At 41.9% G+C, this 24,597-nt stretch overlaps 2 protein-coding genes across 4 annotated transcripts in view; both read left to right on the plus strand.

Annotated features, from left to right (window-relative positions):
- Positions 1 to 2,882: 2,882 nt before the first annotated feature.
- Positions 2,883 to 17,116, plus strand: CZH5orf63 (chromosome Z C5orf63 homolog). 3 transcript variants are annotated; one of them, XR_011699995.1, is made up of 8 exons: positions 2,883 to 2,969; positions 3,575 to 3,738; positions 5,837 to 5,968; positions 6,135 to 6,234; positions 9,779 to 9,899; positions 12,252 to 12,308; positions 13,071 to 14,305; positions 16,520 to 17,111. XR_011699995.1 is itself a non-coding variant. In XM_071581310.1 (7 exons), the coding sequence occupies exons 5-7, from the start codon at positions 9,780 to 9,782 to the stop codon at positions 13,248 to 13,250; spliced, it is 357 nt and encodes a 118-aa protein (XP_071437411.1). In that variant the 5' UTR covers positions 2,883 to 2,969; positions 3,575 to 3,738; positions 5,837 to 5,968; positions 6,135 to 6,234; position 9,779; the 3' UTR covers positions 13,251 to 17,116. The 3 variants fall into 3 exon arrangements, 2 of the variants coding, with proteins under 2 accessions (XP_071437411.1, XP_071437412.1); XM_071581310.1 differs by having other exon boundaries at positions 13,071 to 17,116; XM_071581311.1 differs by lacking the exon at positions 2,883 to 2,969 and having other exon boundaries at positions 3,266 to 3,738; positions 13,071 to 17,116.
- Positions 17,117 to 19,976: 2,860 nt separating this feature from the next.
- Positions 19,977 to 24,597, plus strand: part of MARCHF3 (membrane associated ring-CH-type finger 3) — a 64,731-nt gene continuing 60,110 nt past the window's right edge. Inside the window, exon 1 of the mRNA XM_071580596.1 lies at positions 19,977 to 20,092. The gene's annotated coding sequence lies outside the window, so the exon portion shown is untranslated. The remainder of the gene's footprint in view (positions 20,093 to 24,597) is intronic.

The raw sequence follows: 24,597 nt of genomic DNA on the forward strand, positions 1-24,597 counted from the left end.
AAAGTGGTACGCCACTATCGACATTGCTAATGCATTCTTCTCCATTCCTCTGGCACCAGAGTGCAGGCCACAGTTTGCTTTCACCTGGAGAAGCGTGCAGTACACTTGGAACCGATTGCCCCAGGGGTGGAAACACAGTCCAACCATTTGTCATGGGCTGATCCAGGCCACATTGGAGAAGGGTGAGGCCCCAGAACACTTCCAGTATATTGATGATGTCATTGTATGGGGAGACACAGCAGAAGAAGTCTTCGAAAAAGGACGAAAGATTATTCAGATTCTCCTCAAAGCTGGTTTTGCCATCAAAAAGAGCAAGGTCAAGGGACCTGCCAGAGAGATTCAGTTCCTTAGGGTGAAATGGCAAGATGGACGTCGCCAGATTCCAACCGACGTCATCAATAAGATTGTAGCAATGGCTCCACCGACTAATAAGAAAGAGACCCAAGCGTTTCTGGGAGCCATAGGCTTCTGGCGAATGCACATTCCTAAGTACAGCCAGATCGTGAGCCCTCTCTATTTTGTGACCCATAAAAAGAACATTTTCCAATGGGGTCCTGAACAACAACAGGCTTTCAAGCAGATCAAGCAAGAAATCGCACATGCCGTGGCTCTTGGACCAGTCAGGACGGGACCAGATGTGAAGAATGTACTTTATTCCACAGCTGGAAATAAAGGTCCCTCCTGGAGCCTCTGGCAAAAGGTGCCTGGTGAGACACGAGGGCGACCACTTGGTTTCTGGAGCCGAAGCTACAGAGGCTCTGAGGCCAATTACACCCCTATGGAGAAGGAAATCCTAGCGGCATATGAAAGCATACGAGCAGCCTCAGAGGTAATTGGTACTGAAGCCCAGCTTTTCCTGGCACCTCGACTACCAGTGTTAAGCTGGATGTTCAAAAGAAAAGTGCCCCCTACACACCATGCCACCGATGCCACGTGGAGCAAGTGGATTGCTTTGATTACACAACGTGTTCGAATTGGGAGCTCGAATCGCCCTGGAATTCTAGAAATTATAACCAATTGACCTGAAGGTGGGGACTTCAGCCTAGCAGATGAAGAAGAGGAAGAGTCAGTGAGTCGAGCTGAAGAAGCTCCACCATATAATCAGCTGACAGATGAAGAGACGCGCTACGCCCTTTTCACTGATAGTTCTTGCCGTATCGTAGGGAGGAGCCGGAAGTGGAAAGCAGCTGTGTGGAATCCCACCCAGCGGGTGGCAGAAGCCACTGAGGGGAAAGGCGAATCGAGTCAGTTCGCAGAACTCAAAGCTGTCCAATTGGCCCTAGACATTGCAGAAAGAGAAGGATGGCCAAAGCTCTACTTGTACACTGACTCATGGATGATAACAAATGCTCTCTGGGGATGGCTAGACCGGTGGGAGAAGATGAATTGGAGGCGTAGAGGGAAGCCCATCTGGGCTGCAGATCTGTGACAAAACATTGCTGCCAGAGTAAAGAAATTGAACGTGAGAGTCCGCCATGTAGATGCCCATGTGCCCAAAGGTAGAGCTATGAGGAACAAGATAATAACAGACAGGCAGACCGAGGTGCACAGATTGAGGTGTCACAAGTAGACCTCGATTGGCAGCAAAAGGGAGAATTGTTCCTAGCTCAATGGGCCCATGATGCTTCAGGCCATCAAGGCCGGGACGCAACCTATAAATGAGCACGAGACCGAGGGGTGGATTTAACTATGGACACTATCTCCCAGGTTATCCGTGATTGTGAAACCTGTGCTGCCATTAAGCAGGCAAAAAGATTGAAGCCCCTTTGGTATGGTGGATGCTGAGACAAGTATAAATACGGAGAGGCCTGGCAGGTTGACTACATCACATTGCCACAGACTAGCCAAGGTAAGCGCTATGTGCTTACCATGGTTGAAGCAACCACCAGATGGTTAGAGACATATTCGGTACCACATGCAACAGCCCAGAATACTATCTTGGGCCTTGAGAAACAGGTCCTGTGGAGGTATGGCACTCCAGATCGCATTGAGTCAGATAATGGGACTCATTTCAAGAACAATCTAGTGGCCACTTAGGCACGGGAGCATGGTATTGAATGGGTATATCACATTCCATATCAGGCACCTGCTGCTGGAAAGGTTGAAAGGTGCAATGGACTATTAAAAACAACTCTGAAGGCACTAGGTAAAGGAACCTTCAAGAACTGGGATAAGCATTTAGCCAAGGCCACCTGGTTGGTTAACACCAGAGGCTCTGTCAATCGAGCTGGTCCTGCCCAAGCAGAATCCCTCCACACGGTAGATGGAGACAAAGTTCCAGCGATTCACTTGAGAGGCATGTTAGGGAAATCTGTCTGGATTACCCCTCCCTCGGGCCAAGACAAACCCATTCGTGGGATTGTTTTTGCCCAAGGGTCTGGAAACACCTGGTGGGTAATGAAGAAGAATGGTGAGATCCAGTGTGTGCCCCAAGGCAATCTAGCCTTGGGGAAGAACTAATGTTGTGCTTTGAGTTGTGTTTTGCAGGAAACCAGACACGAGACGAGAAAAAAACCCAAACAAAGCCGGTACTAGTATCCCATGATGTCCAACGATAAGGCAGCCCTAAACTGTGGACTAAGCCTCAACTTGGAACTGTGACTCTAACCAAAAGGCAATGGACTAAAGCTGAACTGATGCTGGTGTTGATCCTTGATGACAAGACATCTGCCTTGAAGAACCGCATATGGACTATACATATATATATATGTGTGGGATATAAGCAAATGCAATAATACAAAGATCGCGTGAAAAGACCAGTGTGGAATAAGGGGTGGAGAATGTAATGGTTTGACCCATGGCTTCCTCAGTAACCATTGTATCTAAGGAAGTTACAAGTATTCCACACGTGTCTTCCACGTAGCAGTGGGGGGAGTGGTGTGGTGGCTTCTTCGCTTCCTTGGCTGAGGAGCTGGAGGGAGGTGGTGGAGGTCTGGTCCCTCCGGTCCCTGGTGTTTCTCCTGTCCTGGGTGAGATTGTTTCATTCTTGTTCCCCTTCCTTGAAGTTTTTAATTGTGTTTCTTTTGATTCATTCGGTTTCTTTAGGTTGGGTTGGTGTCTTCCCTATTTCCCAGCCAATCAATCCCCTTTTCTCCCTTCCCCTCTCCCCTAGGAGGTGGGATCCTATGTATTGTGTATACAGTGTGGTTTGTAAATGTTAGTAAATATAATTTATTCTTTTTATTCAGTTCAGTTTCTTTAGAGTGCGTTTCTCTTCAGTTTTTTTTTTTCCCCTTTCCTTTGCTGGAAGGTTCTGGGAGGGGGAAGGGGAGGGCCAGTCCAGGGTTGGCAACAGCTAGGCCAAACCTGCGACATATTCATATCCTCAAAGATTCTCTTTTGTTTCATCCAATCCCTTCCCCTCCCTTCTCCGTTCTCCCTTTAATTCCTTTTCCTTCCTCTGTTCCCCTTCGCTATTTATCCAACCTCTTTTTTTCCCAAACGCACTGCCACGCACTTTATAGAGCAGCTCAGGAACCAACACACCGATTTCCACGCCGGGTCCGACATTTACTAATACAACTTTATGACTTTTTTTTTTCCCCCGGACTTTCGCCGCTCCTCCCACCACCAGCCTTTAGGAACCCCTGAGTACTTCCTTCCCTTCCAGCGGCACGTCACACCCGGTGCTTCCCCGCGGGTTCCGGCGGAGGCTCGTGGGCAGGAGAGGAGCTGAACCTAAAACCCTGCAGGCAAGCCCAGCTTAACCCTGGGAGTGAGCCCAGCCTAGCTCTGCAGGTGAGCCCAGTCTAGCCCAGGGCTGAGCCCAGCCCAGCCATGCAGGTGAGCCCAGCCCTGGAGGTGAGCCCAGCCCAGCCCTGCAGGTGAGCCCAGCCTAGCCCTGCAGGTGAGCCCAGCAGTGCCCGGGCTGGGCTCCTGTGTCCTGAGGGGCTCGCCTCCTTTTCTCTGCATGGGGACTTGCTGGTTTGGAGCAGGATCAGCAGCCCAGGTGCTGGGGATACACTTGGTACCCAACTGGGCTCACCTTTGCTCCTTGCATCATTTAGCTGGAAAGTTTCCAAATAGAGATGTTGAAATAAAAATAATAATAATATCGATGCTGAAGAATATTATTATTATTTATTATCAGCAGCAGCATCATTATGTGCTGTATGTATTATATGTATGTTAGACGTACTATATATTCTATAGAATATAGAATATAGAATATGTGGTATTACAGTACATAGTAATAATAATATATATTATATATAATATGTAGTAATACTATATTAATATTTATTATATATTATATATAATGTGTGTGTATATATATTACTTTAAATAAGAATATATAGTAATAGGCATATAGAATACTCAGTATATATAAAATAATATATAGTATATATTGTAGTGTGTGTAGTATTAGTAATTACGTATAGTAATACATAGTATATATGATACTGTAATATCTATAGTATAATTGCATGTTATACATATTATATACACTATTGTATATATGCTATTTTATATTTTATATATATTAACATAGTATATACTGGAGTATATTATCCTATATTGTGTATTACAATATACTCATATACAATGTCTAAGACTAATATAATTAATGCAATGATATTAATATATCCATGCTACAGTGTTTTAATATTGTAGTAATAGCATCATATTCTATTGATAATATTAATTATATATTAAGAATAAAAATTATTCTTTATATGTAATATACATAATGTAGTATTTCATGTATTATATTATTTAATTTTATATACTGTAGTATGTAATTGAATATAATACAAAATGTATGATATCTATATTATACTCCATTATACTATTGTCACTATTATATTTCAAGCTCTGTTAAAGCTTTACATTATCATAGCTCTTCATTGTTTATGCAAGTTCTGTACAGTCTTCAGAAAAGGCCATTACAGGGACCTAACTTGTCTGAAATTGGTCGTATGTCCTTGGACCAGAGTCTGTGATACCTCCAGAGGGATCACTGAACACTTTTGTCTTTCCTGGGGTGGAATGCCTTGTACTTGTGTGTCTTGGTTTGAGATAAGCAACTGCCAACCCCCCCAAGCACAGAGAGAAAAGCCTCCCTCCTAACACCAGGGAAAGGGAGGAAAAGAGAGGGGAAAGAAAAAAAAACACTTCAAACTGCATTTATACTAAATCTACATATATTTTTCACAGAAAGAAAGAGACAATTAGAAGAGAGTACAAATATACACTCACACAAGTCTACAACAACAAGTTCCCCACCTCAACTTCTTAACGAACACACAAATTCTACTGTCTTAACTACACATTACTTAAGAAGAAGCTTATTCCCCAGGGAGACAAACCCAAGCAGAAAGGAGAGACCCAGAACAACACATTTTACTTTCCTGAGGTACCCTGTGAGCCAGTGGTGGGCCTGGTCCTCTCCATCCCCCCTGGGACAGCATCGTGCGTCCTCCCAAGAGGAGGGCTGAGAAGCGACTGACTTAACCACTCCCACACTGGTTCCTACTTCCCTGGAGATGATGTCATAATGTGGTACGGAATACAAACTTACTGGCTAGAAGAGGTCAGCTGTTAGCTCCGCCCAGCTCAAGTCAGCTGACAGCTCCGGCCTAGTCCACACTTCAGAGCCCAAATCTAGGCCCACCTAGGTGAACCCATAACATTGTGGCATTTGCCTTGAGCTACTGTCCTTTGGAGGAGAAAATGCATGGAAACATGCATTGATTGATATATCAAACCACCTCACAGGGACAAGTTGTATTACTGATGATTCTGAATTTTGAGTTGATGCAAGAAACTTGTTGCCCCTGAAAGACCTTCAGCATTACATGCAACTGCAAAAAGAAGATTGTGCTGTATTTTGCAGGTCTCCTCTGAACGGCTGATGTGGCAAAAGCCTTGTGAAGATCTCCACAAGTTGCAGGATTTGTGTCCCCACTCCGGTGTGCTCCTTGGTCTGCTGGTGTGGCACCTCATGTTCTTGTTCAGCATTTCCCTGGTAGGTAATCCAAAGCAGGTTGCCAGGAGGTTTCCTTTCCTTGGTGACTGTAGCTGGTTTTGAATGAAGGATGACAGGAGACAGGTGTTTCAAACCCACCACTGGCTTGGGCCATCAACATGCATTCTGATATTTGCACTCATCTGCTTTCCCCGTTCTCTTTCAGTTGCTACTCCTTCCTCATATTATTAAAAACTACATACGTGGATAAAAGGATCATCCATGCTTGCCTTTCCTTGATTGATGCTAAGATAAAGTTTATACAGGTAATTATCTCATCTAAATAATGGCTGGGTCTAATGTCACATTTTATTTTTCCAGCAGATGAGGATTTATTGGGTGATGGAAATTCTATTAACGGGAAGTTAATCCAATTTGGCTTTGCACAATAGAGCATGAGCCAGGTCCAGACTCCATAGCATCATGTGTTAAATTGTTCTGTAGCTTTGTAATATAGGGGAAGGTACGTTCTCAAATTTGCAAGCATCCTTTTTTGCATTTATGTGTTCATTTTTTTTCCTCAAACAGATCTTTATAGTCACATGGTGGGGGAGTCTAAAGAGAGATCCAGAATAATCATATGGAAGATTTTGTGTGATAGGTTTGCCTGATGAGTGATTGGAGATTTGCTTTCGTCAGCTCCTGACCAATAGCAACTACACAAGTACAGGGTTAAACCCTTCACAACATTCAAACTGTCAGTGCTGTGCAAAATCACTAATACTTGCTTTTATCCATGACCTTTTTACTTAATTCAGTAAAATAATTTTAGTAAATTCTACTGAAAAAAAAAATTCTGTAGGGGCAGAACTTTAGCCCAGCAGATCTGACTGATCACCATCCTAATGGTGCTGTCAGGGAAGTCAGGCTGTATCATCTGCACTGTGGGACCACAATGCCATCTGACAGTGTCTCACCTTCCCTCAGGGTTAGATGTCTCAAACTGCTTTATAATGATGGAAGAGCAGAGCGCAACTGGGGCCTGGATGGAGACTGGTGTCAGTTTTACAAATCAGGATTTATTGAGCCATTTGGAACTGGCATTTCAGTATGGCTGTGGTATCATTCTATTTAGGCGAATAAACAGACAGGACCCTGTTTTTCTGAGGTTATTTATAAAACCATTCAGCCAATCTTATGCTAATCCTGGAAACAGCACATTCTGCCTTCACTGGTAGTACTGGGCAATGAAGATTTGCTGCTGAATTCCAAAGATAGTGTTGTTGTAATTATATAAAATTGGTAAGGGAATAAGGCACTGCTAGCTGTTTGTTGTAAGATCTTGAAGCTTAGACACTGACACTGTTTTATTCATTCCCCTTTAGTTGATGTTTTAGTAGGGGTTGTCCACTGGGACTCCACCAGACTGTGGAGGGATCAAGAAAGGTGTATTATAGGACTGAATCAGAACTATTTTATACACATATGCGTGTGTCAGGGAGAATATGACACATGGAAATCTGGGATTTATCCATTGTTCTGTCCACAAAACAATTTGAGACCTCTTTCCTTGTTTTGAAAGCACAAAATTTGGCTTGTTAGGCTGGCAACAAAAGCATGCATTAAAAAACTTGTCAGAATGCACACTATTTATTCCTGCATTTCTGTCTTGCATGTGAGGAGGCCAACATGCTGCAAAGGTTTTATGCCAAAATTGCATCCATTCTGGGCATTTGTGGTGGACTTAAAGCAGGTCCAGAGAAGAGCAACGTGGCTGGAGAAGGGACTGGAGCACAAGTGCTGTGGGGAGAGGCTGAGGGAGCTGGGGGTGTTTAGCCTGGAGAAGAGGAGGCTCAGAGGTGACCTCAGCACTGTCTGGAACTCCCTGAAGGGAAGTTCTGGCCAGGTGGGGGTTGGTCTCTTCTCCCAGGCACTCAGCAATAGGACAAGGGGGCACAATGGGCTCAAGCTCTGCCAGGGAAATGAAAGTTGGATATCAGAAAAAACTTCTTTGCAGAGAGAGTGCTCAGGCATTGGAACGGGCTGCCCAGAGAGGGGGTGGATTCCCCATCCCTGCAGGTTTTAAACTGAGATTGGACAAGGCACTGAATGCCATGATCTGGTAAAGGGACTGGAGTTAGACCAAGGGTTGGACTTGATGATCTCGGAGGTTTTTTCCAACCCAATCCATTGTGTGTTTCTAGGATTTCTGAGTATGACTGAGTCTCTTACTGTCATCCAGGTTTCCATTTTTCCAAAGAGTTCCAAGTTTATTTTTGTATTTAATATGTAAAATCCCAGGCAGTTCCCAGATTTCCACCTGGCTAAATAAAACAAATGCAGTATCTGCCAAGGACTGTGACCTTTGGCAGCACGTGCTGTGCCACTCACTGTTCAGTGACAGAAAGTTGCTCTGACTCTTACTAAAGAACCTTTTCTGTCTGAAACTAAACAGTAAGCCCAAATCCTTTTTTTGCAGAATACTCTATTCTTGATGACTTTATTTTTGCAAGTTAAATTAAAAATAATCTTATTCTTTCTTTCCTAGCAACTGAAGCTCATTTTCAGAGCATAATCCCTTTTCTTGTATTTGCTCTGTTGAATCTTCTTCTGGAAACATGGCAAGTTACTCTTACCAAAATTCTCTGGAAAAATTAGTCTGTTTTGGCTGTGCAGATTGGTGGAGGAGTGTCCTGTCACCCATTTGATTTTTCTTGTGGTTGTTGTTTAGAAGTGAAGCAGTTAAGTTCAGAGTCCACTGCAGTTTTCTTCCTTAGTGTTTATGCTGGCTAAAGTGTCCTCTTAAAACAAAGCTTTGTTATACCAGGACTGAGAGATTCAGTAAATGTCCTGGGCTCCTTTTTTACTCTACATCCTAAAATGTTCTTACAAGTTGCATTGTAGCCCTGCTCACACTTAAGCTGTTTAAACTTGTGACATTACATCGAGTGTTTGGGGTTGGCTTTAGTTGATAGAACTACAGGTAAGTTGTACCAGAACACAAACTGAGCAGAAGCTGTTTCGCTTTTTATGAAACTGACCTGATTTTCCCAGTGTTAATTCTGATATCAGGTGTCATGTCTGATGAAAATCCATCCAGACTCCCTTTTTCCTTTCTTTTTTTGTCTCTCAGTCCTATAATGCCTTATAAAGATCACATTAAGACAAATGTTTGTAGGAAGCACTGTTGTTATCAGTGTTATTGTGAAAGATGACTTCAAGACTGCCATATGGCATCCTTCAATAACACTAAATTTACTTGAACTCTCTCCAAGAAATCACAAACCCATCAGTGACTTTTATAGACTAATTTGCTGTTGCAGGAAAGACTCAGAGTAGTGTGCATGTTTTTAGTACTGACAGGTTAAGTCATCTTGGCTGCAGCTTTTTATTCACTGCAGAAAGTGCTATATTAATATTCTGTTTAGGCACAGATTAGTTTTTTGATGGAATAATTTGAGTAAGTAGAATATGTCAGGCACTGCAGCAAGATTACAGAGGTTCAAAGTGCAGCACTTTGCATTTTTAAATATGTAATCCTAACTGGCATCTCTACAGTTGAGACAGCATAATGCATTTATGTCAGCATTTGTCTTAGGGAATTTAAAGAGTCATTTCAACAAGAAGAGTGGTGTTTTGGGGGTTTTTTTTGAGAGAACTGCACTTTTTGAGCTACCAGTGTTTCTGGCTTGCTGCATGGTAAACCATCTTTCTGATAAATGTACTGATATTGTGAGCATAAAAATCCTGGAGAAATGCCCTGATTGTGAGTATTTTAGAACCGTGATTGAATTATCACATTTATCTTAACGTTGAGTTTCATGAGCTGTAACTTGCCACCAAACAAACATTTTATTTTTGCCTGAACAGGATGATGGTGATTTGTTTTCTGAGCAGAACACTGCAAGTAGCAAGACTTTCATCCAGTCCAGTGGGGAGACAGCTCTGCTCAACCAGCGCAAAGAAGCCTGTGTTGACTTTATTCACCAAGGTAAAAGTTGTTCACAGAATAAAGCTAGGCAAGACTGTGTGTTTGTCAGCTTTGTTGCACATGAATCCCAGTATGGTGGTTCTGCATGTGATTAAAGTAATTTCCTCCCTCCTGCACAGTGTTCATTCCATCACTAGCCTTACAGCAGTGCTTAAACTGTGTAACCAATGCATAAAAAATAAAAGGTCACCATCTGTTTCTTAATCAGAGCAATGCATACTACAAGAATTACACTTTAAAGTTACAGCTTTCTCTCCCCCTGCCTGATTCAGTATCAACTCATTGGTCAAACAAATGAGGTAAGATAGGGAATCATGGTCTTAGCTTTGGGTTAATAATTGGGAAAAAAGCTCTTTTAAAATCTCTTAACTGGTAAGGCACTATGTGAAATCAAATTTTCTAATGGCAGATTTCAAGCTGTTCTCTAGAGTGGCTTTCTGTTGAAAGTGTTTTTACCTTTAAATGTTTTTCATGCCTGATATCACTGGCAATTGCAAAGGAAAATACAAACTACTTTAAAATAAAGCTCAGCTGCACTGTTAGTTTATGGTAATTAACTCCTTTTTTTTCTCCTTCCTATTTTTAAGAATACAGAGAAAAGAGAAGGCAGAAGGGAGCTATGTCTTCTGCAGCCACTTAAAACTGATAGAAGTTAGCACTAACAAATGGGTTTCCCCTTGCAGTCTCTTTTTTTCTGACAACACAAGCATTCATGCAGCAACAACTGCTTCAAGTTAAAGAAAAAAAATTTTTTTTGCAAGGTTGCTCTCAGATCAATACTGTGCAGCTGTTTGAGTGCTTAAGCAGCACAAAAGAAGCAGTGACAACTTAAAATGGCACAAAACTGCAGTCTAACTATGCAGCATAAATAGCAATTATCTGTAGAAATAAAACTCTCCCTTCCACTGTGTGTGTTATCTAACAGATCCAGTTGTCAGCACAGCATATGTTACTTTTGGAAGGGCTTTTTACTACCTGAGCAGTAGAAATTTCTTTTGCCACTGTAATATAGATCTGAGAGAGAAGATTGTCCAAAACAGCTTTATCCAGGCAAAGTTAACGTAGAACAGGTGATGGCAGAGACTATCTGTTACACTCTTCTCCTGAAATATATGTACTAATAGAAATAGGCTTTTTAAACACATTTTGATGTTTGTTAAAATATTTTAAACCAGGTCCAGTCTTACCAGTGCCATGTAGTGTGCTGGCTTGCCATGAGAGTAAGAACATAATCTTTCCTAGAAGTTCCTGAAAGTGGCCTGGCATGTTACAAAGCTGATGTGCAGGATTTTGGGATGTTCCTTTCAGTCTCTAATATCAGATGTACCAGTTGCTCCAAAAGCAACAAGAGCTATTAAGAACACAGCACTGCTCATCTTTAGTGTCCTGCATAGGTTTTCAGAGCACAAGGACTTTTCTGTGTGTGAAATACAATTCAAATTAGATGTTAATAAAGCAGGGTGTTTATTCCAAAGTAATTAATGTATAGGGAATAAGCAGCTGTTTCAGATTGGCTTCCTATTTAAACAAGCCCGGGGAAGACTTTTCAGTGGGAGGATGGTGAGAAGATCTTTTCCAGCTGTGAAGGGTATTTTGTGGTAGAGGGACAGACATATCATATTTATCGCTGTATACTTTGCTATGTGAATTACAGGCCAAATTCTGCTGTTACAAACATGGAAGGAGTACGCCTTCATGTGATTTACTTCTTCTATTGTGGGCTGCGTGATCAGCAGAACTCAGATGTATAATTGTGGTGAAAGACCAGGGAGCTTGCAAAAATGTGAAGTTTTCTTTGACCCCCCATCACAGGTCAAAACACTGCAGCTGTTTGCCAGGTCTTCCTGCTGGAGGCTACTGTCCTGCCAGCTCTGCAGTTTGGAGGATCCTACCTAATTCCTTCCACGCAATGTCAGCCAAGCCATCTTAAATTGCCTTTGTTTCCTGTTTGAACTGAGCTAAGCGTGTTGATCTGAAACAGGTTGGAAATTACTTGTGTGACTTTCTCATTCCACTTCTATTAAGAGTGGTACCTGCAGTTGTTTTCAGCTGGTGATGACTGTACTTTGGATATTCACTACTGCTGACTAAAACAAGGGGTGTGTTGATGACCTTCAAAATCATGTCTTGAATCATGACAAATAGAATAGTAAAAGAAAAATTGTTCAATTCAGTGTCTGGATAGTTTGGGTTTTCTCATCCATGCTGCACTAACAGAGTAAAGGTTTAGGTGGTTGTTACTGGGGAGGGAACCTGCATTTACGTAATGATCACTCCTGCCTGTGTGTTACAGTACAAATGACCTGTGTGTTTTACTATATGCTTTAAGCTGCTCTGAATATTTTCTTTTAGAAACCATGCCCTCTGTGTGATGAAGCAAAAGAAATTCTTGAGCCATATAAGGAAAGGGTAATGTATTGAAATGCTGTGCAAGTTTTCTATGTAGAAAGAACAGTTAATCAGGATTCTTTCTTTGTAAAAGAAAATTGCTTGGATTTATTTGCACCTGTTATTCTTTCATGGATGACCTCTTCAAGACAATTTCAGCACTGATTTCCATAAAACTCATTATCCAAAAGCATTTTGAGACAACACTGCTCAAATAAATATTGGCAAACTAAAGAAATATAAAATATATCCTTTTTGCAATAGTTCTTGAAACCACTGCTTTTGTAAATACTATTGCCTTGCTTGAAAGAGGAATCTGCCACTTTTATGAGGCAGGTAATGATATAATTGGGGAAGGATGTTAGTGAGTGGGGCTTTGAATATTTGAATTAAATGTGATTGCAATTTTTGCTGCTCTTCAACCAGGTTTTGATCCTTCTCTTAGAGGGTGAAGCTGTTAATGGAAGCATTAGGAGTTGTTGAACTCTGTTGTGCTGCTGGCTGCATAATAGTTGTGGTTGGTGCTCACAGGAGGGTGGTTCTGCCCAGAGGAACAAGAACATCATCCTGAGTTAGGGAGGGAGTCCTTTGTGGACACACAGCCAAGGGTTGTGCTTACATACATTGTGTACTCATAAAATGAGGAATTACCTACAACACAAAGAGTAAATGCAAAGGCATTAAGAAAACAGCCTTGCATTACTGAGAAGAACATTGATCAAAAGACAAACAGATACTGCTTTTCAGTGTCCAGTGGGAATTGATATTTCCTTCCTATCACAGTTTATTTTGCAGGAGGTGGATATTACACTTCCAGAGAACTCGGTGTGGAATGATAAATACAGATACGACATACCTGTTTTTCATCTAAATGGGAAGTTCCTAATGAAGCATCGAGTAGACATTGAAAAGTTTGAGGACCAACTTACGAAGCTGGAGTTGCAAAATGGTGAAAACCATTGAGGAAAATGCAGCTGCTCTGGTGTGGATCTAAAAGGCCTGTGCAAAATGAACTGTAGACTGTATGGAAAAAGACAGTATTCATTATCTGGCCTTATATTTCTTCAAACATACAGTATCAATGCCCAAAAAACTTGAGAGACTTGTGTTTTATTTTGCGTTAATCTTTTAATCTTTTCTGCTCTATTCATTTGCTGCTCTCCTGGGCTGGCTTTTTGCTGACAGAATAAATGCTGCCCCATAACAGCAGTAAAGTGAATTGTGTATGTACTGGGTTTTGATGGCTGGGGAGGCCACAGGGGTGGTTCCTGTCAGAAGCTGACAGAAACTTCCCTCATATCCAACAGATCCAATGCCAGTTGGCTCCTGGACAGACCTGCTGCTGCCAAGACTGAGCCCCTCAGAGTTGGCAGTGACACCTTTGGGGTAACATACTTAAGAAGGGAAAAACTCTGCACAAGGGCACTGCAGCAACAGAAAGGAGTGAGGACATGTGAGAGGAACAGCTCTGCAGACACCCAGGGCAGTGCAGAGGGAGGATAGGGGGTGCTCCAGGTGCCAGAGCTGAGGTTCTCCTGCAGCCCGTGGAAGTTGGCAGTGGAACACGTACCCACCTGTAGCAGAGCAGGTGGATGCAGCTGGAGGAGGCTGTGACCCCTGGGAAGCCCTGCCCCTCCACTGGAGCAGGTTCCTGGAGCAGCCTGTTCCTGAGGGACTGCAACCCTGTGGAAAGGGACTCATGCTGGAGCAGCTTGTGAAGAGCTGCAGCCCATGGGAAGGACTGAGTTGGAAGAAGTTTGTGGAGTAATGTCTCCCACAGGAGGGACCCCTCTCTGGAGCGGGAGGAGAGTCTGAGGAGGAAAGGGCAGCAGAGACAATGCATGACAAAATGACCACAGTGCCCATTCTCCGTATCCTGAGAGAAAACTGGAAGTGAAGTTAAGCCTGGGAAGAAGGCAGGATCAGATTTGGTTTTCTTTCTCATTACCCTACTCTGATTTGATGGGTAATGGAGTAATTTCCCTAAGTCAGGTCTGTTTTGCCTGTGACAGGAATTGGTAAGTGATGTCTCTCTCACCTTTTCTCAACCCACCAGCCTTTAGTTCTATTCTCTCTCTCTCCTCTCCAGCTGTCCCAAAGAGTGGCCTTCATGGGCATGTAGCATCCAGCCAGAATCGGTCCACCACAGTGTTTCAGGGTGGTTAACACATCTAAGCTGTAGTTTATAAGAGACTTCCTTGAAGAATTCTATCCTAAGTTCTCATTTGAAATGAAGAAGGGAGTATTTGCTGTAAGGACACTTGATTAAAGACCACACACTCACTGAAACACAGTCATATCCACAGAACAATCACCACAATTTGATACAGCTGTTACTAACACTTTTAACACTGAATATTTTATTTTTATTGTAGTGATGTGAATATATGTTGCACTTTAGCCTGTTTTATCTACTACAGCAAGCTTTGTGAGAAAGGAATCACATTTCAGTTCTGTCTGCAACACAACTGCAAATCTCTCTGTGTGGCAAGAATGCCATTTTATCAAGGTTTACATGTCAGACGTTGGCAGTGTAGGGATGTGATGTAGACAGAGTGCCTAAGATAAATATATTTTCAGCAGGAAGAGAATGACAGATTGAGGAAAAGTCAACTAAGTTAAATAGTCTGTAATAAGCAATGGAGAAAGTTGTTGGTATTTTTGACTTGCTTAATAGATTCTTTGGCTCAGAAACTAATTCTTACCTGCTGCATTTCTATTCTTCCTATCATGGTGATACGCAGACTTCTCTCAACACTAGGAATCACATCTAAGAAATGTGTGTTCACAGAGGGGAGAATCCAGACAAAATGCCCAGTTGGTACAGCAAAGTGAAATACAGTAGGATTTATGAGGGACTCTTGAAGTTTGGAGAATGGTTTAGTAAGTAGCCACCTGATCTGCTGTGGGGAAAATGGGCCATTCCTTTATGGGCCCGTTGTACAGTGTCTTTAGCATTTGACAGATAATTTGCAGTCCAGTTCTGATACATTCAATTAAATGAAAAATTTCTGGGCAGTGGGAAGTAGAAAATTAAAACTTTTTTCCCGTTTATCAGCTTGAACCCACTCACCTAAGGGCCTGAAACTATCTCAAGATTTCCCAGGAGGGAGATCTGTGCCATTTCTGCAGCAGAGAACTTTAGGCAAGTTCAGCCAAACCATCCATTCATGGTGCTTTTCATCACCAGTAGCAGATGAACAGGGCTCTAGAGACAAAAAACTTCTATAATTTCTGAAGTTCATAATGCTACAGTCAAACTTCTAACTGTACCACAAGCTACTCTTAAATAATAGGTCCAAATCACCTCTGTATCAGCTCATTTTCTATAATGTGGGATGGTTTCAGAGGGGCCAGGCTTTTCCTTACGGAGGTTTTGTAGGAAGAGAATGCATGGAGCACTTGTCAGCTGTAGCTCAACTACTCTTCTAAAGACAGCAGCATTATCTCAAAGACCTGGAGGACACAGGTCATGTGGACTTGCCCTGTTTCCCAATATACATCACTGACAGAGACTGGCATAGCTGTCAGAGAGCACTTTGCTCTCTGTTTTGTTTTTAATAAGGTCTGTTTTGGGAAGAAAAAAAAGTGGAAGCTAAAAGCAAATTTCTTAATCATTTTAGATGATGAATCCCTTGTTCCTTATTCTCTCTCAGACTGTGGAGATTTTCTTCTGCAGCCAGTGCCAGATTTTCTTTCACCTTTGTTTTGTAATATGGATTTCCATAATAGCTTTTGTCTGTGGTGTAGCCGTTATGAGTGAAATGAAGGTTTTCCATTAGTTCTGGCTGTGGGTGCTAATTGCATGTAATGTGCAGAGAAGGGGTGGCTGCTTCATCCAACCCTCCTGGTGTGCAGTCAAACACAACCCTGCATTGCGCATTTCTCAATCTTATTTTCCTTGTCAACACAAGTAGCAGGTGTCAGGCCATTGTAAACCCATGTGTAAGGAACAGGCCTAGACTCCAGGGTGTAGGTGGTATAATACCCTTTTCTCATCAGTTTGGACAAAGGGATATGAGGTAAAAAGATGTCAATACAGAGCGTTGGTGGCACAGTTCAAAGAAGATGTGCTATAAATTGTTTACAGATAAAAGCACTGAGGACAAAGTGAAGAGCAAAGGTCTGCCTGTTCATTTGGGACTGTAGGTGCCACTGCAGGTTTCTCATTGCAAAACGAAGTTGTGTCCAGGGTGCTGGAGGTGTTAATTCCTTCTCCTTTACCTTCTCAGAGGAATACAAAATATTGAAGTAAAAACTCCAGGAAGCCACCTTCTCTTACAAAGCCAACAGCCCTGCCAATGGAATGAAGCATTCAGTTGCAATCTCCACATGAGAACACTAAGAGTTCACATCTTCTAAGCAGTGGATCGCACAGAGAAGCTTTTCAACATCATCTTCTTTTTTCCTGCCATTATCAGTCCTAAAAATGCTAATGAGAATTTGTGACCCCATAGGCAAAATAAAAATTTATTAACCTAAGGGGGCCTAGAACTTAACATAAAATAGTTAACTACTTTCCATTTCTTTTGACATGTGAGGACTGTGTGACTTAGTGGTCACCTCATTTTCCAAAAACCAAGAAAGAATGCATAATTTATAAAATTGAGGGTTTTTTCTTGTTTTTGAATATAATAAATGCACCAGTCTCCCAGGACACACATCTCTCTAATCAAATGTGTTAAATTCAGCCCCTGCTGAATATACATGTGTGTGTGTGTGTGTGTGTGTGTGTGTGTGTGTATTTATATATATATAAATCTGTATCTATATATATGTGTGTGTGTGTGTATATATATATATATATATCAATATGAAACTTAGTGAAAACTGGCAATTTACTCTTTTGACAGTGAGTATTGGCAGAAGTGCAAAAGTCCATCATGCACTATTACTCTAATGTAAAATGATCTTGAATACAAGATGAATGTATTTTCTCTTTCTGGCCAATTAAAAAGCATATACACAATGTCCTGTCTTCTTCCAGTAACTATAAACAACAAATACCCACCAGGCATACTTGCTTTTATGTTCTACTTCTCTGACTCTTTATTTGTGTCTTTAAATCATACAGAGCACAGAGAAGAGATTGTCTCATTTCTTTAAGCACAGCACTCCTAGCACCAGTGTCTTCCACTCCAAACTGACCTGTGATGCGTAATCTCAGATTCAGCTTTAATCACATCTGGCCATCTGGATTAACCACATGTGGAAGTAAACAAAGCCCTATGTGCGAGTGTTTACAAGGTCATATGTCATTATTTTCTTCTCAGTGACAGCATCACTTTCCAGACAGCTTTGCTTTGTGTTCTACCAACAACAAGTCTTTTATTCTTTTTTCCTATTGTGTCCTACTGTCAAGAAGCTCCCTCCCATTCTTGTGAAGCTGTTGTACCTTGTGTACCCAAACCTGATGTTGTGCAAGGCAGAACTGGAGCTGTGAGATACAGCTGAACAGAAGAATTTCCAGTTAGGAAACTCCAACTGAATACTGACTTATGCTGCTTTGGCCAAAAAAAATAATCATGGTAAGAACAACAAAACTAGCCTCTGTCCTCTATCCTCATCCCTTGCAGCATTTCAGATGAAATTCTAGTTCTTGGTCTTTACCTTCCAGTGATAATTGACACATGACCAGGATATCCAAAGGGTAAAATGAGTTCCTCCAGGAGACCATCAGAAGGGAAAGCAAGAGTCTTGTCTGTGGAATGAACTGCAGGGACTAAGCCACTCCAGACCTTTGTCATTTTTCCTTGCTGATGCCTTCTGGAATGTATATGGTTGGTTACAACTCTGTGCCCAGAAAATCAACTAAATCCCTCCCAGTCATACACAAATCTAACTGCAATGAGACACATTTACATCCACTCAGTTCTCCTGGGGGAAGACCAAAGGACAACGTGTGACATGGATACTGGAATGGATCTGAATACCAGGTCAGGGCATATAAAACTCGAGGCCTTACTATAGGCCATCTGGTTCTAGCCTGCCTCCTAAAAAAATGGGACTTGAACCATGTACTCATGTGTCAGTCCAATCCATTTCCTTCCTTTCTACTTTTCCTGAGACCTTCCCAGGAATATTTAACCCAGGGAACAGTTCAACAAAGTGGTCTAGCTGGGTGTGTTCTTGTGGGTTTGTTTTATGACGGTGTTTGGTGTTTTTTTGGTTGGTTGGTTAGTTGGTTTGTGTTTTCCCCAGTGATGACATTCCCTGAATATTCCCTGAAGATCTGCTCCCAGGAAGGTGACAGAAGTGTCTCCATCCATTTCCCCCAGTGCAGAAAACCATGCTCAGTCAAGATGCCATGTATTTTGGTCAGTTGGCCAAGCAAGCAGCAGAGGGGTAGCTCTGTACAGACTGTGACATTTAACATCTCTCATCTGGAAGGCATATCACAACAAATATTGTCATTGCTGCTGCGGAAGAAAGTTTATGGGATAAACGACAACAATCCACAGGTAACCAGGTTGATTAATTATGTATCTCAGAACAGTGTTTTAAGTTGGAGATGTGCTTTAAAAGCATCACTGCAAGATTCAGTGCTTAAAGACAAAAAAAGGTGGTCAAAAACCAGTTTTAGGCACAGAGATTTGATGTATTTACAATTCTAGGTGCAGATTTAAGCTTCTACTCTAGGAGGCGAGACATCCATTGCAACGAGGTCTCAAAGTTGCCAAGTGTTGTCACTGCAGGTTGGTTTGCAAAGCTGGGATTCATTAATGTTCTCACTCCAGTGAACGTCTATGTTTCTGCTCAATTTACCTCACCTGCCTTCTGCTAAGCTGTGCTGAGTGACTCCAACAACCAGTGCTGGGCTCTCCCCTTTTATTTTAATGCACAGGTGGCACTTCTGTGCTGTCTCCATTCCATATGAAAGAATACCTGTGTCACTGGGGGTGCAAATATAGGTGGGGTTTTTTTTCTTCATTAATGGGAAAGCAGACCACAGGCAACTCCTCCCTGCTCTGTGAATTGGCTTCCAGTAAAATTTCAGTATGTCTTGGTGCTTTAATGTGCACTTGTATCAAGGGAACGCAGCAGTTCTGTGAAATACTCTCTGAGCCCTGTAACGTTGCTTTATTCCTGAACAAAGCAAGCAAGGCTGAGTGAGAAAGGCAGAGAAATGGAGAGCCACAGTTAAGCAAAGAAAAATATTTGCCTTCAGGTTTCCTGTACATTATTCATTGCTATCTTTGGAACTCGGAGCTGTCATTTTAGATCCAGCTTTAACCGAGTCTCAGCAACTTGGACGTTTTCGTTGGCATCAGCACCAGCTCCACAAGGACAGAGGTGGAGCAGGCTCCAGAAAAGCTTTTTCTCTCAGAGTGTGGAGAAACAGTTATTTTGAGGTTTTAACTTCTTTGTGAAAAGAAAATTTTGATTTCTTTTTGTTTGTATGTTTGTTTTGTTAGTTTGGGTGTTGGGGAGTGGGGTAGGTTGTGTTTTATTGGGTTTTGGCGGGGTTGGGGGATTTTTTGGTGTTTTTTAATGTAGGCTTGATTTTTTCTCTGTTCCTGTTACTACCAGGACTTAGAGCGAGCTGTCACTACCCAGCAGCTCCTTTGTGTCGCTGCTGCTCTGTGGGTACCGCCGGAGGAGGAGGAGGAGGAAGCAGAGGAGGAGGAGGAAGATGATGATGATGAGGAGGAGGAGGGGTTGATGCCAGCGGGGTCCTGTAGCAGCAGCTGAACCAAAGGCACTATACGAGGGTTGCTCGGGGTGGCAGCTTCTGTTCGTGGCTCTTTCTTGTTTGTTTGGCTGTTTCGTTTGTGTTTTGGAAGGAGAGAGTCCAGGTAGAGGAAGTAAGTGTGATGAAACACATGCTCATGAAAATGCCTGGTTCGGGGCGGGGGGGGAGGGGGGATGGGGAAATTGTGTTTTCTATTCAGGAATAAACTGCTGCTTCTTTTTTATTCATATTCTTGGTGTTATTGTTGTCGTTATCATTGTCATCATCATAATCATCATAATTTTCCAGTAGTGTAACTGAGGTTTAATTTTAACTCTGTCATTAAAAAACAACAAACCAAAAAAACATGTAAAGGGTAAAAATGTCCAGTTTAAAGTGATCTAGGTGAAGGCTCTTTCAGTCAGAATTACCTTCAGGTGTTTGGAGTGGGGGAGAAAATATACACAGATTTGTTCTGTTACAGAGATTCTGTTAATAGAGGTTAGGGTTGTTATAGGACAAATCCTACCTATTTCTGGGATTCAGCCCTGGAATTCCATATCCTCTTGCTTGCCTATTTTCTTTTTCCTTTTAATTGCCAGGGATCATATGTCTTTTTGCAATTGTAAGAGATTACAAAACTAAGTTATTGTACTCGCAACTGTCAGAGGAGTTTAATTTAAAATGCAAAAAAGAATTTCTTTAAACTCAAGTTTAACCCTTTGTTTCACTCACTTTGGACATGGGCTGCTGATGGTGCATGCAGGGCATATAGCAAATAGTTTCTTAACCCTACAGAGTAATCTAAGTATTTTATATACATATATAAAATCTAGATATTTATCTATTACAGATGACCTGTTTTGACCTTTAATTGTTTGCTAATGGCTTAATCTGCTTATGAAACAGTGAAGGTGCAACTTGGCTTTCTGCATTTGTTATTATTGTGAAGATATTTCAGGGTGTGTTTTGAAACTTCCAGATGATGGAATATTTGTGTGCAGTGGTTACTGGCTCACTCGGGCACCAGACTCCTCTGGGAACACACAGATCAGCTGGCTGCCAGAATTCCCAGTCAGAAGGGACCTTGTATACTGTCTGGTCTGATCTTTTGCTTATTATAGGCCAGAGGATTTTGCAAGTAAATTCTGTATCAAGCCCACAACTTTTGTGGAGTCATCGCTTGCCATTACAGACAGGCTTCATCTGTGCCAGGAGCTCAGTCTTGTTTCAGACTGCCTAGTAGCTCACAGGCTTGAGCTCTAAAACGGTGGGTAATATCTACTACCTCAAGTGCCTGTAATTAGGCTGAGAGCTATTTTAATCTATCAAAATATGGATTTGCATATAATGCTTATTAAAACTCGTTGGGGTAGTTGTAGTTTTTGTGGCATTTGTACCAGCAAAGCCACCTTGTCTTTGCATGAGGATGAAACACTCTTAGGGGCTCCTCCAAGTGACTTTGTACTTGCTATTGGAAAGTTCTTTGTTCTCTCTGAGCTGTGGCGCAAAAATGATACTTTGATTTCTGTCGTGTTTTTTTCTGCTTTCCTGAATTTACATGTCAAGCAGCAGTTGCACTGGCTGTGCTCTTAACCATGGTCTTCTTACATGCTGAGTTATCTTTGTATTTGAGTGCCTGTGCTGTGTCTGATGCTTCAGCTGACTCCTCTAACACTGGATGTAAATGTATGTGTGTGTGTTCACAACCTGCGTGGTTGCTTTGGAGAACATCAGAAGGGAAAGCAAGAGGGAAAACAAACACAGCAGGGAAGAGAAGAAACCTGGCATGTTGCCACTAGAATATGCAGCTTATCTAAAAAGGACAATTTACCTATGTCTCCTCTCTCTGTTCCAACACCTTCTGAATATGTAGAGAATCTCCTTTGCAGTAGATACAAACGCTTTCAGAAAAGTGTGCAGTATCAGAAACTTGATCTATATTTGAAAACACAGCTGGCACCTGCATAGTGTATTCTCTGCAGTTCTTCAGGGTCTCTTGATACAAATTTTAGAGGGGCTGGTTTTGATGACCTCCTGAATGGATTCCTCCTCACACTATCATGATGTATTACCCTAGAGATGACTCCAGCTAGTTGGTGCAGTCCCAGAAGAGCCACTGTGGGCATCCTTCCTGTAAAACAACATAGATTATAGACTGATGAAAAGTATTTGAAAGCATTACAATAGCAGGAACAGCAGATTTCCACTGCTGAGGAAGGTGTCTTCCTTTCCTTATGGAAGCTGGCAGGAAGAAATACTTCCTGCTCCTTGGACCCACAGTCCTAAAGTGAGAAAAACTTGACACAGGGCAGGAAGGCTTGACAAAAATCAAAGCACTGAAAATTGCTAAAGTGATAATATGAAGTAGAACACTTATCAAGGAACTTCTGCCTCACTCATATGTTATCCTTACTATGTCAGTCCACTCAGTGCTGTGCTATAGATATTTTTCAGTGCCCTTACTATTCACACAGCATCCTGTCTTATATTTTCTGTGATTACTGAACTTATTTTCACATGAACACAAAGCAATAGGAAGGGGGAAAAGAGGTACTATCTCACACTTTGCTCTCAGTTAAGCTTCATGCAAGGCAATGTAGACCAGAATTCATTAATAATTCTAATTATATTTTGTGTCTTGGAGGTACTGATGATATTTTCAATTCTAGATCGATGCATCTCCAGCTTCCTTTTTTTCCACTGCAGCAGAAAAGCTCTTGAACACACACCTATTTTAAGACTGCCAGCAGTCCCTTTGACTTAATTCAGCTGAATGGCCGAGGGCAGTTGTTGAATATAAAATTCTCCCTGTCCTGATGGCAGTCGAAGTTGTTGGGGTTTTGTGTGAGGAGGAGGGAGAGAAAGGGGGAGAAACTGTTTATTCCTGAAGCCAAGCACGGCTTAGCCACAGCTCTTCTGGGTAAACTCTCAAAGTTTGTGTGTTAAGAGTTCTGGTGTCTTGGTACTTGCTTTCATCCTGAAACTGAAGTATTTTGTGGAAAACTAAAAAGCTTCCCTCTGGAAGTGTGAGAACATTCTGGTTTAGCACTTCTAAGGTGAAATGTTTAGTGTCCACTCTTCGTGTTTGAGGTCAGCACTAATCTCATCATGAATCTATCTCAACCCAACAGGCTCCTCAGTGTCCTGAGTACCCAAAGCATCCCCTCTGTTAGAGCTCCTGAGCAGGACTACCTTCCCACAGGACACTGGGATTCCAGAGGTACTTGCAGATTAATGGCTCCCAGAAAATAAATCCAATTTGGATTTAGGGATGAGATGAAACAGCTCAGTAAATTTTCCCCAGTATAATGATGTGGTATCTTGTGGGTGAACTTCATGTTGAAAAACCTCCATTTTTTATGTGATGCCCATTAATTCAAATTAGTTATAGGAGGCCTTGTTCATTTCCACAACACTTAATTGTAATAAAACCATGTGTTAAATCTGGCTCAGACATATCTGTTTCTGGCCTGGAGTGTGTCTACATCTTGGCATTTCAGCGTCCTTCCGTACTTTCTTATCTTCACCCTTTTTTCTGCCTTGAGCTCTTGCACTTTCCCAATTTCTTTCCATTTTGCCAGTACTTGCCTCACAATTTTTTCAGTCCTTGATTTACATCCCCTTCGAAAATGTAGGTGGTAGGACCTGTATATTTGCCAACATCATCATTCTGGTTTTGGGTTTTCCTCTTCTCTGCTAAGTGTCAGCCTGAGCACTCTAAACAATTCAGGACAAGGACTTCAATCACCCTTCTGTGTTTTGTCCCCATACTTGGACATCAGCATGCATACTGTAGTAGTCACAGTGATATTTCTTTGATTATGTCAGGGGGATCAGTAAAGGAGATAAAATTCTGTGTCCCATGGAGTGGTTTGTTTGTTTGTTTGTATTTTTCTTTATTTTTCTTATTTGCAATTTATTTTGAATTGCATCCCCTTCTTAGCAGTACATTTTATGTGAAGAACAAACAAATTGTCCCTGGGACTGTTTAATTGTACAGAGAGTTTTTCAAAGCCCAAGAAATTTGTACTTGTTAGACATGAAACAGGAAATGAAACAATTTGGCTAAGCATCATAAACTGCCTGGTGTCCTTTTTGCATCTCAACTGAGTTGAGCTTCTGGGGTTGGGAAATGGACTTTGTGAGCTGCCTACTGTGAGGAATGTCTTCCCTTGTAGGGAAAAATATACAGTTAATGGAAAAACTGATGGAAGAGACATTTCCCTTGAGAGCAGACTCTTAATCTGTTCTCCACAACTCCTTGGTCTTGCTGTGATGGAGCCAGTCCAAAAGTTTTGTGGAAATTTGAATGGAGGGCTGAGTGTGCCAAACTTAAACTCCACACTCTGAGTTTTTCTTGTGTCCCTGTGAGACAAAGGAGCCCTCAAACACCCTCCTGCTCCAGGACACTTCCAGTAGGACTAATTTGGAGATATTTCAATACCCAAAGCTGGATCATTGTAAATTACCAATGAAAAGGAGGGATCAAGAAAAAATACCAGGGTTAAAGGGAATGTAGTCATAGCACTGATGTAATTTGACTTAAATGGGGTAACTTTAGTCCTTTTGATTTGCTAAATAGCACCTCAGAAATTTCTGGCCCTTGGGACCATGGCACTTTAAGTGACAGCTGCA

The sequence above is a fragment of the Pithys albifrons genome, chromosome Z (genome assembly GCF_047495875.1).
Source record: "Pithys albifrons albifrons isolate INPA30051 chromosome Z, PitAlb_v1, whole genome shotgun sequence".
NCBI classification, from domain to species: Eukaryota; Metazoa; Chordata; class Aves; order Passeriformes; family Thamnophilidae; genus Pithys; species Pithys albifrons.